The sequence below is a fragment of the Geospiza fortis genome, unplaced genomic scaffold, assembly GCF_000277835.1.
Source record: "Geospiza fortis unplaced genomic scaffold, GeoFor_1.0 scaffold1628, whole genome shotgun sequence".
NCBI classification, from domain to species: domain Eukaryota; kingdom Metazoa; phylum Chordata; class Aves; order Passeriformes; family Thraupidae; genus Geospiza; species Geospiza fortis.
The window spans coordinates 344,885-359,178 of NW_005054558.1; the positions used below are offsets into that span (position 1 = coordinate 344,885).

Consider the following 14,294-nt stretch of genomic DNA (forward strand, 5'->3'; position numbering starts at 1 on the left):
TGAGGTGCAGCACTCTTCTTGACTTGAAAGATGGATTCTTAACATTTGTATGAAATTTCTAAGATTTTTTTTTTCTTATTCCCCTTCTTTAATCTTTCCTTTTTCTCTTCTTGCATCCATTAATAGATGATATTATAAATGCAGGACAGATAAGGTACGAGTGTAATAATTAAAATGTGTAATTTACTTGCATAGTACATATACATATTTATGTATAGTAATATAATACAGGCTCCATTCACTTTTTCTTAAAATATGTAAAAATTCTTGACCAACGCATATTTTAGGAAGCTTAAAAAATTGGCAGTTTTAAGCATTTATTTGTCTATGTCTTTTAGTCATTGTTTTGATTACCAGAATAACTCTTAATAGTAAACAGGAAAAGTCAATATTTGTATCTTTCAAATTTGTATTTCCCCATATAAAAGATATGTATGAAATTAGCTTCTGGCATCAGAACAGGGATTAGATGGAGAAAATGCATGAGGATTAATTGATTACACTTGAACACAGATTTGTCAAAGGGTTCTATGAGTTTCTGTCTTTTTTTGAGGGAAAAATATCAGCTTTTTTTGTGACTGTAAAGGGGCTGATGTAAATATGGGACTTCATGAGTTAAAGCCATAATCTAGATTTCCCTAGATTCAGTTTTCTGTTCTATGAAGTATATACTGTGTGTAATGGTAGAGGTTGAAAGAGGGCCAATACTCTACAAAGCATTTTCTTTTGAGATTTTGAGGGGGTAGGAGTGAAATTCCTCATAAAACTTTTATTTATTTCTGGTACTAATGGAAATCTCTCTTCCCCTATGACTGAATTTATACTCAGGAATCTCAGACAACTTTGGGATTTCACAGTCAACTCCTTTTATCAAATACAAAATAGTCTGGAATTTTACTCTCAAACTAAAAATTAAACCAATAACTGTAGAAAATTGGACAGATAAGGAAAAGAAATCACTTAACACCTCTTATCCTTTTTCTTCTTAGGGAAAAATTGAGATTGAGTAGGCATTTAATCCCATTATTTATCTGACCACAGTTTGGGAGCATTTTGGTTGGAGTATGTTCTTATCAGCTTTGTCACATGGAGAAAAACTGGATTTTGTCATACCTTCAAGTAGCACTATGACCTGTACTGAGTCTGGTGATGCCAGACTGTGAATTTGTGCATCTGTTTGTCCATCGCAAAGGAAGGGCTATAGGAATGTAATTTTGGGGTTGCATAATTACATTTGGGGGATCTAACGAGTCTGAAGTGAGTTTGTGGTAAATAATGTCCCCTGATTAAGTTGCCATTGTCATCAATAGAAAGGATGTAAACTCTCCATTCCTGCTTTTGCTATGATGTTCCTTAGTTCTGTTATGTTCAGCATTTAAAACATAGGATGATCTGATTAATTTTAATGTATGAGTATTAGAATAAGCAGAGATTAGTGTGAAGGCAGATAATTTAAGTTCCGAATTACTTGGAATATTGAGTGATAATTAAGAGCTATTAGTGATGTGTGCCATCTGGGAGAGTTGGGAAAATGCCACCTGAGTCAGTTACAATAGAAATTTGTTGCAATGGAAAGTTATTTGAAGGTCTAATTTGTCTTTTATTCTTTCCAGGATAATTCTTGTTCATTAGTCTAAATTTGAAACATGGAGTGCTTTTCCAGCTGAAATTATAGCCCGGGGGTTTTAGGAGACTGCACATGGTAACTACAAAATACAAATGTGTGGTGTGTCTGAGCTGCTGCTGCAGTGGGTGAAGTTCAGAGTGCTTCAGGCAGTGGAGCCTGAGTTCATCCATGAGCAGGCATGGCAGAGAGCAGCAACACTGCACAGCTCTGCTGCCTGACTCCCACTGGCTGTGCAGGGTGCTCAGACTCCTCCTGCAGATGTGCAGATCTCTGTGTAGACATCTGCAGAGTTTCAATCTCAAACTGAACCCTGCCATACCAAGCTGATGTCAAGTGGCCCATCTCAAAGGGTCACTCAGTTGCTTAGCTTTTACTTACAGATTTCTCTGCACCAGACAGCATTAGCCAGCCCTCTTAGCTTCCATACTAGCAGCCTGCAAATTAAACAAGTACGATGCAACTAACCTCTTATCTTAAATGATGCCTTCTCAAAGAAGAAATAGAGTAGGGAGTATGTTCTAAGTTGATCTCATGAATGAAAAGGCTATGCCAAGAATTACAAGTCATCCATTTTTATAGGTACTATCAGAAAGACTGTCTGATAATATTATAGAAAACAGGCTCAGCAAGTTTCCCTCTGGCAAGTGGTCCCTGGGGTTAGCAGAGATACAACCAGTGTTACAGGTCAGTGTGGCCTCTCTCTTTCCATTCCGTGTAAAATTTCTTTGACAACAGAATTGGTAATTCTATATTTGGCACTCAAAAATCAATTTTAAAAAATAGCTGATATGCAAACATAAAATGAACAGAAGGAGATACCTTTGTTGAATAACTTCTGACATTTAGACTGGAATTCACAAAGTAAAATATTCTTAGATATGTAAACCAGTTCCTATAGATAAGTGATGATGTGATATCCAGCCTTGCTTTGCAGCATGAATACAAGCCAGCAGTGTGCCCAGGTGGCCAAGCAGGCATCCTGCCCTGTGTCAGCAATAGTGTGGCCAGCAGGACCAGGGCAGTGATTGCTCCTCTGTACTCGGCATGGTGAGGCCACACCTCAGATCCCATGTTCAGTTTTGGGCCCCTCATTCCAGGCAGGACATTGAGGGGCTGGAGCGAGTCCAGAGAAGGGCAACAGAGCTGGTGGAGGGTCTGGAGCACAGGTCCTATAAGGAGCAGCTGAGGGAACTGGGGGTGTTCAGTCTGGAGAAATGGAGACTTGGGGAGGGCATTATTGCTCTCCACAACTGCCTGAAAGGAGATTGTGGCTGGGTGAAAATCAGCCTCTTCTCCCAGACAGCCAGTGATAGGACAAGGGAAAATGGCCACAAGTTGCAAAAAAATTTCTTCTCCAAAAAGGTTGCCAAGCACTGGAACAGGCTGCCCAGGGAAATGGTGGTCTTACCATCCCTGGAATTATTGAAAAAATAATTGGAAGGGGCACTTCACAATGTGGTTTAGTGGGTATGGTCATATTAGGTCAAAGGTTAGACGATGATCTTGAAGGTCTTCTTCATCCTCTCTGACTCTGTATTTTATATTATTACTTGTACATTATGTTGTTTACATTCATTTTGTATACAATATAGCATATTTTATGTGAGTTTTCAAAGTGTAAAATGAGAAAATCAAGTGCAACTAAAAGTTTTAAAACTATGTGTCGCACCGATTCTAATTAAAAGTTTGTTCAGAGGGTAGGAGTCAAAGATTCTTCACTCTTTTTATTTTGATTTTAATTCATAATTCAGTATTACCATCATGAAACCACAGAGGACTGATATCCTGATGATAACCCTGTAGTATGCATGTTTTACATAATGCCTCAAACATTTTATTTGTCTTGGCACTGAACCATGGTGTGTGGTTCAGTTCTGAACAGATCGAGTGGTTGTCTTTATCTAGGAAAGCTACTGATACATTTTGAATGTGTGTGCAGTGATATCTATAGAACTATTTTACGTAAGTAGTATTAGCTTTCAGTCTTAAAGTAGGAAAATAACTTTTTTTTTTTTAATGTGCTTTTACTTCCGTCTTGGTTATTTTTTCTACTTAAAACAGTAAAAAGATACTCTGTTCTAAAATGTTTTCCTTCAAGTGATAAATTATTTGGGCTAATATATGTACTAATAAATATGTACACAATACTTCTTTAAGGCAAGGGTTGGCATTGTCTACTCTTTGCCTTATGGGGATTAGAGGTTTCACCACCACAAATACAAAATGCTCCTGCCCTTGGCTGGGAGAGCAGGGATGCAAACCTGGCCTGAGCAAAGCACCCTGCCAGCTCCACAAATGGCCAATTGCTTTGAATCTCTAGCCTTTCACATTTCAGTCTCTCACAGGCTGCTCTTAAAAGAAGGTAGAGTTGTGAAATGAAAAGCTCTTTTAAGAAGACTAAATGCATGAAGGATGTAATGATTTTAACAGATATGACTACTAATTTTACAGAAGAATGTTAATATAATTAAAATATTAAAGAAAATGAAGGTCATAGTGTGGCATCTGACACTTTTGAACAGTCATTAGCACTAATGTATGCAAGATAAGTAAACAGTGTGAAAAATGGAAATTAATGAGGGTTGGAGAGGGACTGTGCAAGCAGTCAGCACAGCAGCTCTCCTCTCACCTGTTTTGTGCTGCTATGTACTGTGTTAAGTGAGAAAGTAACAATCTCCTTACCTCTTCCCATACCAGATAATTTGGTCTCCATGGTGTGTTTGATATGTGAGATATTTTCTTATATTTCCCCGGAGTTTTACCTGCTATGTAAGACAATTAAAGTTAGCTTGATGAAGAAACTGTATATCCTGCTTTAAAATAGCAGTAAATAAATTACAATAGCTTAACAATTGCAAGCTCCTCAGTTTTGCAGAGGGTTTCTAATCTTGTTTATAAACCCCAAGGCAGATGGATAAATTAAGATCAATGCAGTATTTTTTTTCTCCCCAAATCTCTGTAAATATGTTATAAAAATTACTTGAACAAGAAAATGAAGTATTCCTTTGCTCAAAATATCAGCCTTGGGTGGGAGTTATATGTGCTAGGTTATGTAAATGCTTAAAGAACTGTAGATGTAGAAAACAGTCTTTCAAAGCCATATTTAATTATACATAAATATGTTCATCTCTGTGGTTTCTAAACTTTACAAAGCAATTATCTTGCAGGCTTCATGACATATCAAATAAAATGTTAGTAGGTAGCATAAAATACTGCTACTATAATGGCTGAATTTGAGGGGAGGGGTTTTTTTAAGAGAGGAGAGTAAAAAAATATTATTTTTTTCAGTAGAGTTTGAAACTATAAGGGATCTTGTAACTTAGCAGAGGTCTGTGGGAAAATACCCTACATTTGAACAGGATCTGGGGTTAAAATTAAGCTGTTTGGAGGTGACTGAACAATGGTCATTTGTTGCATCTGCTGGTTTCCTCTGGCAGCAAGCCTAAAGCTGCCTCAGTTTACCTGACAAACTCACTCCAAATTCCCAAGTCTGCTGGCCATAAGAGCATAGTAATAGAAACCTTCCTGTTCTGTCACTTACTGGGTGCTGCTTTTGTGCCCTCTCACTTGCATAAAGACATCAATACCTTTAAAACTGATTTTGAATGATGTGCAAGTAGTCTTCACAGTTGTGCACTGAATTTGCAGAACTTGAGAGTAGTCTGCAAGTAATTTGGAATAAAACTAGTGAAAAAGACAACATCGTTGCCAAAGGTGTTAGTAACAACTGGATGGCTGTGTTGAAAATCAGTATAAGTCTTACAGAAGCCATTTTTAGGATGTATTTTTTTGTCCTGAGGGTGCAGTGGATAAGTTTATGAAACAGTAACGCAGTGAAATAATTCTGGGAGAGATGAGGTTAGGGAAACCAGATGGAGCTAGCATTTGAGTTGGGCCAGAGGCACAAGGAATATAAAATTCATAGGAAATCAGGTTTTACTGGTCTTACCCCTTAAAAGTCTATTAGTTTTTTAATAGACTTTTTTTGTTTGTTAGTTCTATATCAAATAAAGTAATATAATTAATCAGATGTTACTATATAAGCATTGCAATATGAAAATACATAAACATGTGTGATCCTTCAAATCCTTTAGAGAGTTCTCAAAACTGCTTTTCTTGTGAGATTTAACATTCAGCAGCCCTGAACTAGAAAGATTATTAAGGAATCCCTGAAATTCTTCTGTAATGGCAAAGGTACAGGAGGAATAAAATGTCTTTAGTTCTGAGACTTGTTTAATATTAGCATACCAATTTAAAAAAAAACAAAACCTTTAACTGATGCTAGTTACATCATGAATTTTCATATTACACCGGTAGCAGTGAAAAAAGCTTAGGTTTGCAGTGCTGCAGATGGTCTAATGTTCCAGTTTGTTTCTTTTTTTTCTTGTTAAAATTCAAGTTACATAGTTCAAGTTAGTTAATGAGTGACGAATATAATTGTGAAATTTTTTAGTGTAGGAATTTCTGTCACTTTTACTGACTGCCAGGTTTTTTTATTGTGCCTTCATAGTATTGTTATGCTTATCTTCCATGCTGTGTAGGACAGAAGTTAGAAAAGTGGAGAAACCAAGCCACAATGCATAATCAAAAGACATTTAATATTTAATAGTGTTCATCTCTCTAAAAATTACTTTCCTGGTTTAAAATAAGGTGCAGCTTTTCATGGTCATGCATAATGATGGCAGTCTACAGCTATTTGAAAACCATGTAAACTATTAATTCAAACTGCACATTTCCCATTACCTGTAAGAATTGTGAGAAAAAATCCATTCTTTAGGAGAATCCTCAGTCTGTCACTTTGCATAGCTGCGAAGTTTAGTGGACATTTGTGGTTTAATTATGGAATGAGAAATATGCTTAATGTTCACAAAATATTTTTCTTGCAGGTTTAATAATGTCTCAGTCAGTATAGCCTTTGAGGAGCAGTTGCAGTAAAAATAGTTATGATCTGTATTAAGTAAGGTGCAGCAGTATTGGAAAGAACTTTAAAAGACTTTCTGCCTTCGTTGTTTCTCACTAAAAATGCATTCAGTCTTGTCATGGCTCAGCAGAGTGGCAATTTTGAGTATTACAAAGCAAAAGTTGTGTTCTCAAATATAACAAATGTTTTTATAGACACCGTGCAGTATCACTTTCCTGTTGAGGCAGAAATATTGAAATCTTTGCACAGTTAAGCACAGCAACAAAAGGTTTAACTAGGCCTCCAGAGGTTGTCAGTATTCAAAGAGAAACCAGTAAAAATTCATCCTTGCATGTCGTCAAACTCTCTCTCCATCAATTTCTTTCCATGCTGTGTATCTTCCCCACCAGCTAGTTTTATAACACCATACTGTAAACTTCTGCTGTCAGCAAAACAGACCAAGATTGATGTTTTTTTCATCTGTGTACTCCAAGTGGTTATCAAATATGGCAACAGGACTTACTGTCTCAAAGGCTGGAGACAAATAGATACTTTGCTGTATTTTGCATGTTTCATACTTCTGTTCCCGGAATGAGAGTGGTTGAATTCTAAATTGATGAGGAAGAAAGAAAGATTTTGACTAGAATTATTTTGCATGCAATTTAAAATTGTGATGTTATATAATTAATTCAGTATTAATTGATGTGCATTTTCATGTTGTTGTTAAACTCTTTTGACACTTGTCTTAATAAGATTTGAGATTATTTAGTCACAGATTTGTGTCACAGATTTGAAGAAGTCCAGATCTTCAACACACTGAAGCAGTACCAAAATTTCTCTATATAATTTTATTTTACTTGCTATAAACAAGAGAAATATGCTTATCATTGTAAAATATATGAAAAATGTTGTTATCTTCACTGAGAGGTGGTGCTTAAACTGGGTGATTATAATGAACATTTCCTTTCCGTCTAAATATACTGCTGGAATTGTTTTTCAATCTAAGTTCTTAAACCTTTTTATCTGAGAATCAGTAATTTATTCACTTGTAAGACAGACATTGCAGTCTGGCTTGAAGTAAAATATTAGGTTACTTTGGTCCATGTTATAAAATTCTGGCTGAGGTTGAAGTAGTGTATTGTCTATACAAATAGTTCCTTTTTTTGCTTTATAGGTGTTTTTTTTAGGCAGTAAGTGAGGTAATTGGAAACTATGCCTATATCCTCAGTGACTTGTCTATCCAAAATCCATCATTTGTGCATGGTCAGACTTGCATTTGCATTTCTTTCATTATTGGCTTGTCTGGCTGGCTCAAAAATGCAACATTTTAAACATTATACTACATTTCCTTAGCTTCTCTGATCAGTGAGGTCTGTAAACACTTCTGTCTAATGCATTATAGATTATAGACCTGAGGAATCAAAGATTACATTAAATGCTTTTGTACAAGTTTTAAAATCTGAAGGCTGTTCCTCCTTTTCCCATAGAATAATTAATTTTCTATGAACCATGAAACTGTTCTAGTGAAAAAAAAAATGAGGCTGCTATGATGTAACAGTGTACTGTAGAAAGAACACACTGAAAAAAGCAAGACATTTCTGGACACCATACCAATGCCTTCTGTAACTGGTAATCATCACTCCCTAAGGTACAAACTGGATGAAACACAACCTTATGCAATAAATAAGTTAGGATCAGTGGTAAGGCCAGGACAATAGAAAAAATCTGCCAGAATTTTGCCTTACACTTCCTTCCTTTGTGAATCAAAAAGAGAATCAAAGTATAATTTATAGAAATTCTTTTTAAACTGTTCTGATTGGAGCAGTCCCACTACTCTCCTTCCTTCTCCTTCAGAGGTGTTTTTAAAGCACTTTACAGAATTAACTGAGGTGATATCAGTAAATTGATTAGACAGTAACGCATAGCTTTAAAAAATTCTAAGTTTAATACAGTGAACGTAAATTGCCAGAGGGAGACAATTAGATTATTGACTCTTCAGGAGAGATTCAAACTGATTCACATTTGTTTGTTAGAATTACCATCTTCAAATAATGTCTTGCCCGGTACCAGCTAATTATATCCCCTTAAAAGAGTAAGTGTTGAACAGAGGTACTACTTCAGGATAACTATACAAAGTGAATAGTTAGATACCTTAAAAAAGTGAAGGTGTAGAGAATGAGCATGTATACTCCTTAAGTAGAATAACATATTGGGCAGCCTTCATCCCTCCAGAAATTATCTGCTGGGTCATGTGTGTTATCTTGATGAGGAGAGCTCTCAGTAGTTTTTGGATTCTTCACAGGACCCAGTTGCAGGGTGAGCAGTCAGTGAAGCTAAGGCCTCTGTTCCCAGGAAAGAGCAAGGAAAGTAATCTTACTGCTACGCCAAAAAATGCTGCCTTATCCTTGTCCTAGAAACAGCTGCTGGTAGCTTAATTGTTATGCAGACAATACAAGTGGAATAATACAGATAACAGTTCTAATTCAGTAAAGGATGGTCCTCAAGTAAAATCATTGTACCTCAAATGCTTACCCTTTTTCTCCCTTTAGACTCAAATCTGTATTTCTCCATACAATTGTTGTCATAAACTCTCAGATAATGTTACTGCTTATCTTTCATAGTATTTTTTCTAGGTTTCATGTACTTCTCTAACTGCATATAAAGGAGTCTCATGTTTTTCCCTATAACAAAAAATTACTATATTCTGAACTCATATTAAAAAAAACCCCTCTAGTGGTTTTATTTACACCATCCAAGATCTCTCTCCTTTGAAACAGAAGTGGAAAATAAAAGAATACAACTTTTGCATATGTAGGTAAATTAATATGCAACATGGATGTAGTAAATTCTGAAGAGCAAAAATGGTGAATAATCATGCAATCCTTTGATAATTTATTTCTCTTTCTCTCATACTTAGTTCTTTTATATTTATGAAACAGCAGTAAGCCCATGGATGGACTCTTCAACTTTTCTTTTTTCATTCTGCTTCTGTCAGCTGACCTTTACTTCTGGAGTAGATGGACACTTTTTCCATGCTACCCTGAACTCATAAATTTTGAAAGACAGTCAGTATTCTTAAAATGAACCAGCAGAGCAGATTCAGCAGTTTTAGTAATATGAATGAGACAGAGGAGACTTTTGTCTTCTTGGGCCTTAAACAATTTAGGTCAGCCTACAAATTACATTTTTGGATGTCTTGAGCAAAGTTACAAAATAGTTACTTGGGTATATTTGACCTGTATTCATCACACAGTAGTAGTAATTATAACTGCTGTTCATTGAAGGCTGCGGCAAAAGGTTCCTTACTTTGTTTGGTGTCTGTGATGTCTGTGCTATCTGAGCTCCAACACTCATCAAGTGAGGCTAATGAGGCCTCAAAATTAAGAGCTGCTACTTTGCAGGGTGTCAGGACAGTGCAGAGAATGGAGGGTGGGAATAAATTGCTCAGGATTGCTCAAACCAGTGAACAAATATAATGGTGCATTCTGAACCAAGTGCAAGTGCTGCCCTGTAGTGAACTCCACAGAAAGGAAATTACAATGATTGAGTCATATGGTCATGAGCATGAAGTTTGCTGTAGTAAGGAGATCGTGAGAAAAATGCTAGAATAGCCTGTGCCATTTTTGTTATTGAAAGAGAATACATGAGTCAAAAGCTGCATTATTAGTGGGAGAAAGCAGAATATAGTAATAGTAATTTTTTGTTACAGGGAAAAACATGAGACTCCTTTATATGGAGTTAGAGTCAAAAACTGCATTATTAGTGGGAAAAAACACCCAAATTCAGAATTTCAGGCAATATCTTAAAATGAGCATGCATTAAAGAAAAATGAGTAATCTACAGAAAGAAAAAATATTATCATAGCAAGTCGTGATGATCTACTTTGTTTGTCCTAGATGAGGGTAGCAATTGGAGATTAAAAGAAAAAACAACAAAACAAACCATAAATTCACATTTCACGTATCGAGAAGCAATTTATTGGCAGCTGCTTCTCATAATCAAGCCTTATTGCTCTTTTTCACCTTCTTTCTATATAAAGTAAGAGAAAAAGGTATCTATAGGCCTACTAAAATTTTCATTCTTTGGTTAACTGTATGAGTATTTCAAAGAGTGTACACCTTATAGGTGTTATGAATGATGACTCCTTTGTGATACCAGATGCATGAAAAGGGTAAGGAAGGGTGTTACCTTTCATAAGTCTTTAGTAGAATCGTTGGATTTCTTTTTTCCTGCTATTCATGCATCATTTCTCGTTAAAATTAAGCAGGATATTTTTCTATGTCTAATTGTGTCATTTTTCATGTGTCTTAATCAAGAATTGCATGAAATTGAAGACATTTAAAGGAGAAATATACGTGGCAGCAAGCTAAACTGGAAATTTATTTAACACATACTGTTTTAGATGCACACACACATGTAAGCAAAGGTCATAAATCTACAGCCCTCTTGAGCAATAAGGAAGGGGAAAGAAAATCAATTCTAATCAGAAGACCAGTGCTATACCTCATAATAACAACTTCTCCATACACCTGAGGCACTTAGTAACATTTTGTATAAATTTTAAGTAAAACCTCTTAGTCTTATTCTGTAGTAGAACAAGGTGGAAGCAATATAACTTTTTATAGCTTCAGGTCCTTTATTTGGTAGTTCTTGGTTTTGTTGTCTCTGTAACCATCAAAATCCAGATTAAATACAAGAGCCATGCACTTCATTTTCACAAGCGTTTAAAAGGTTTGTTCAAAAGCAAATATGCTTAAATGATACATTGTGTGAGCAATCTTTCTAGGCATCACTGAAATACGGGAATCGGTTTTTTATTTTATTTTCTCAAGTGAATTTTATAAAATTGAATTATATCATTGTTCTTGAGCTAACTTGCCTTGTATCTTTGTAATCTAAGATGAACACAGATTTATGGGAAGAAAATAATTTCCATTTCTGTGCAGTTAATGGAATCATCCAGAATAGCTAGCAATTTTATTTCCTCAGCATTTGATTTTTCCCTATGTCAAAAGTGAGCTGTGATTTTTTTCATTTAAAAGAGTTCATCATCTTCTGTCATGGAAAAAAAAAATCATATATTTCTAAACTTGTTAGCTGCGTAGACTGAAAGTCTAGCACTTCACAGATTCAATAAATTAACCTGTCCATATTATGTATTTCAAAGATGTTTTTTTAGAATGTGTGGTAGATTTTAGAACTAGGTTTTTATTCTTTCTAAATGCAACATGTAAGTGTACCTATGTATTTTTGAACAGTTTAGATTAAGCTTAAGCTTGTCAGTATTGAATTATAGTCAGACTAGCATTGCCATATCTTTATATGTTTTCTGTCACAAATCTTTCTCCTTCCTCTTTCTTTTTACTGTATTCACAAGTTCCTTTCTTATAAATTGATGAAATTGTACTTCCTAAAACCATAAACAAATAGTTTTCTCCTATATCTAGTACATAAAGCTATTCTTAGCTTTCCATTTGTATATTGCCCTGTCTTTCCATACATTAAACGACATAAGGAATCAAATTACAAAGGTATGAAATTTTTAAATTGTGAGGATTTCAGAGTAAGAGTCTGCTTTTTTAGCTAAGATTATAATATTTAAAGTGTAATGTCTTTTATATTGAATAGTTGTGGTTTTTGAAAAGTAGATACCTTAATGCATATAAAATAGGCACGTGACACCAACACAGAAAGTTCTTCTAAAAAAGTGAATTTTTTGATGGTTGTTTAATCACTTACTTAGGAAAAGAGCTAATTCATACTTAAATGCTTACACCAAGTTCCAGATATAATCAAGAGCAATCCAAATTTCTGTGTCACAGAAGCAGTTGAAGTGAATTTTCCCCAACCTTCTGTGAATTTTGTTGTTGATAATCAATAAAGGCAAACCTTGGTGCATCTCTGCTCTTTATGAAATATTTGGTTCTATTTGTTAGCTCATGAAGAATAAGCTTCATGAACTGCAGGGCCACTTTATCAATTTATTATTTATTCATTTTTAGGCACTACAGCAGTTAATTAAATTTGCCAAAAAGTCATGTGTAGTTTAAAAGCTGAATTTGATTTCCTTTAAACGAATAATAAATAATTACTGCTAAAGCAGGAAAGATCAGATATTGAAAAGCTGGATAATTGAGAAACTGAGAAATGTGTTTTTCCAACAATATTTTTCTTTTCATGTCCTCCTTTTATAATTGCATTCCCATCTCCCTATTTATTTCTGTGTTTGCAGAGATTTATTGTTCATGTTTGGCAGTTCGCCAGTACTGAGAACCATGTTTTGCTTTGCTTTACCCACTCTGTATCCCATAAATCAACTTTTCGGTGGCTGTGTGTCAGGAAATGGTAAATGTGAAGAGATAACAACATCAACAATAAAACCAATAAAAATCTAATTTTATCTAGAATTAATTCACTATAATACGCACAGCTGAAAATACAGTGAGAGTTAAATGCTACTTAACCTTCTTGTGGTTTGGAAAAGTAGAGATTCTCGATGGACAGAGATAAAGAAATCTGGTTTAGAAAGATATTAGAATTGTCATTGCCACAACCCTTTTGGTATTACATTTAGCAGCAATTTAGTTTGGAAAGCAGTTAGTGCAGCAGGTAAGAATGTGGAAGAGACAGGCAGAAAATCAGAAGTGTTTGTGGCAAATCAGGGAAGTATATTAGTTTTTCATAACTTAGAGTCAGTGTTCAGTGTAGATGAAGCATGATAAAGCCAGCACCCAGAAATAATGCTCACAGAGCTCATACCCTGCAGGAGGCTGGAGGTTTTGCAGACTGAGATCCCAGCCTCCTGCCTATGGGAAAGGAAAAATGAGGGGTAGATGAACAGTTTGATTCCATACCATGAATTTGTTGATTCAGGCTGTGCTGCACCCATACAATGGCTGGTGGCGAGGAAGGGTGTCCCCTCCTTCATGATAAGTATAGTGTGTGGCCCAATGCCTCAAGCCTGCCCAAGCTGCCTCCACAGTCTGAAAGAGTCTATTTTAAGGAAAAATGATAAGAGAATTCTCAGTTTCCATGTACTCACTGTTGGTTACTTTCAATCTCCATTTAAGTGAAACTATGCTTCTGTACAAAGATTAAACTTCTTGCAGTCTTTTATAGAATTAAGGGTATTCTTCAGAAAACAAGTATAGAAATACTAATTTATAGACAATCATGACAAACTGGCCTTGATGGAAAGTCCAATCCTAACAGAAATAGTTTCCTTCTTATGACTCATAATAATATTAAAAATTTTCCTGTATTTTTTAATACCATACTTCTTGTGCTGTAATTAGAAGTGTATTTAATTGTTATTCTTGCCCACTCCAGGTACAGAGATCCAGAAATAAGCAGCTACGTGAGCTGTTTCCAGATGGATTTAGTATTCATCATGCGGGAATGCTGCGGCAAGACAGAAGTTTGGTTGAGAACTTGTTTTCTAATGGACATATCAAAGTCTTGGTTTGTACAGCTACACTTGCTTGGGGTGTCAATCTGCCTGCTCATGCCGTTGTTATTAAGGTAAGAGCTTCCCTACTCTGCAAGGGGTTATCTGTCTTAAAAGAAACCTGTGAAGAAGTATAGATAGCAAGATTTCTTGTGAGTTTTGGGCCTGGAGGGGAAATATCTGATTGACTTGAAATGTTATTTATATCTCATTAAACTGATTCTCTCCAGTGGGAGTCTAGTTTGTATAGTAAAGATTTAAATATATCAAAGATTATGAAAGGATTAGTTAAAGTACACTTCTGAAATCATACTATATTT

General features: G+C 35.4%; 1 protein-coding gene across 1 annotated transcript in view; it reads left to right on the forward strand.

The window, feature by feature from the left end:
• Positions 1–14,294, forward strand: part of ASCC3 (activating signal cointegrator 1 complex subunit 3) — a 236,942-nt gene that overhangs the window by 123,721 nt on the left and 98,927 nt on the right. The window contains 1 exon segment of the mRNA XM_031064101.1: positions 13,857–14,048. Coding sequence (XP_030919961.1) covers positions 13,857–14,048 — 192 coding nt within the window.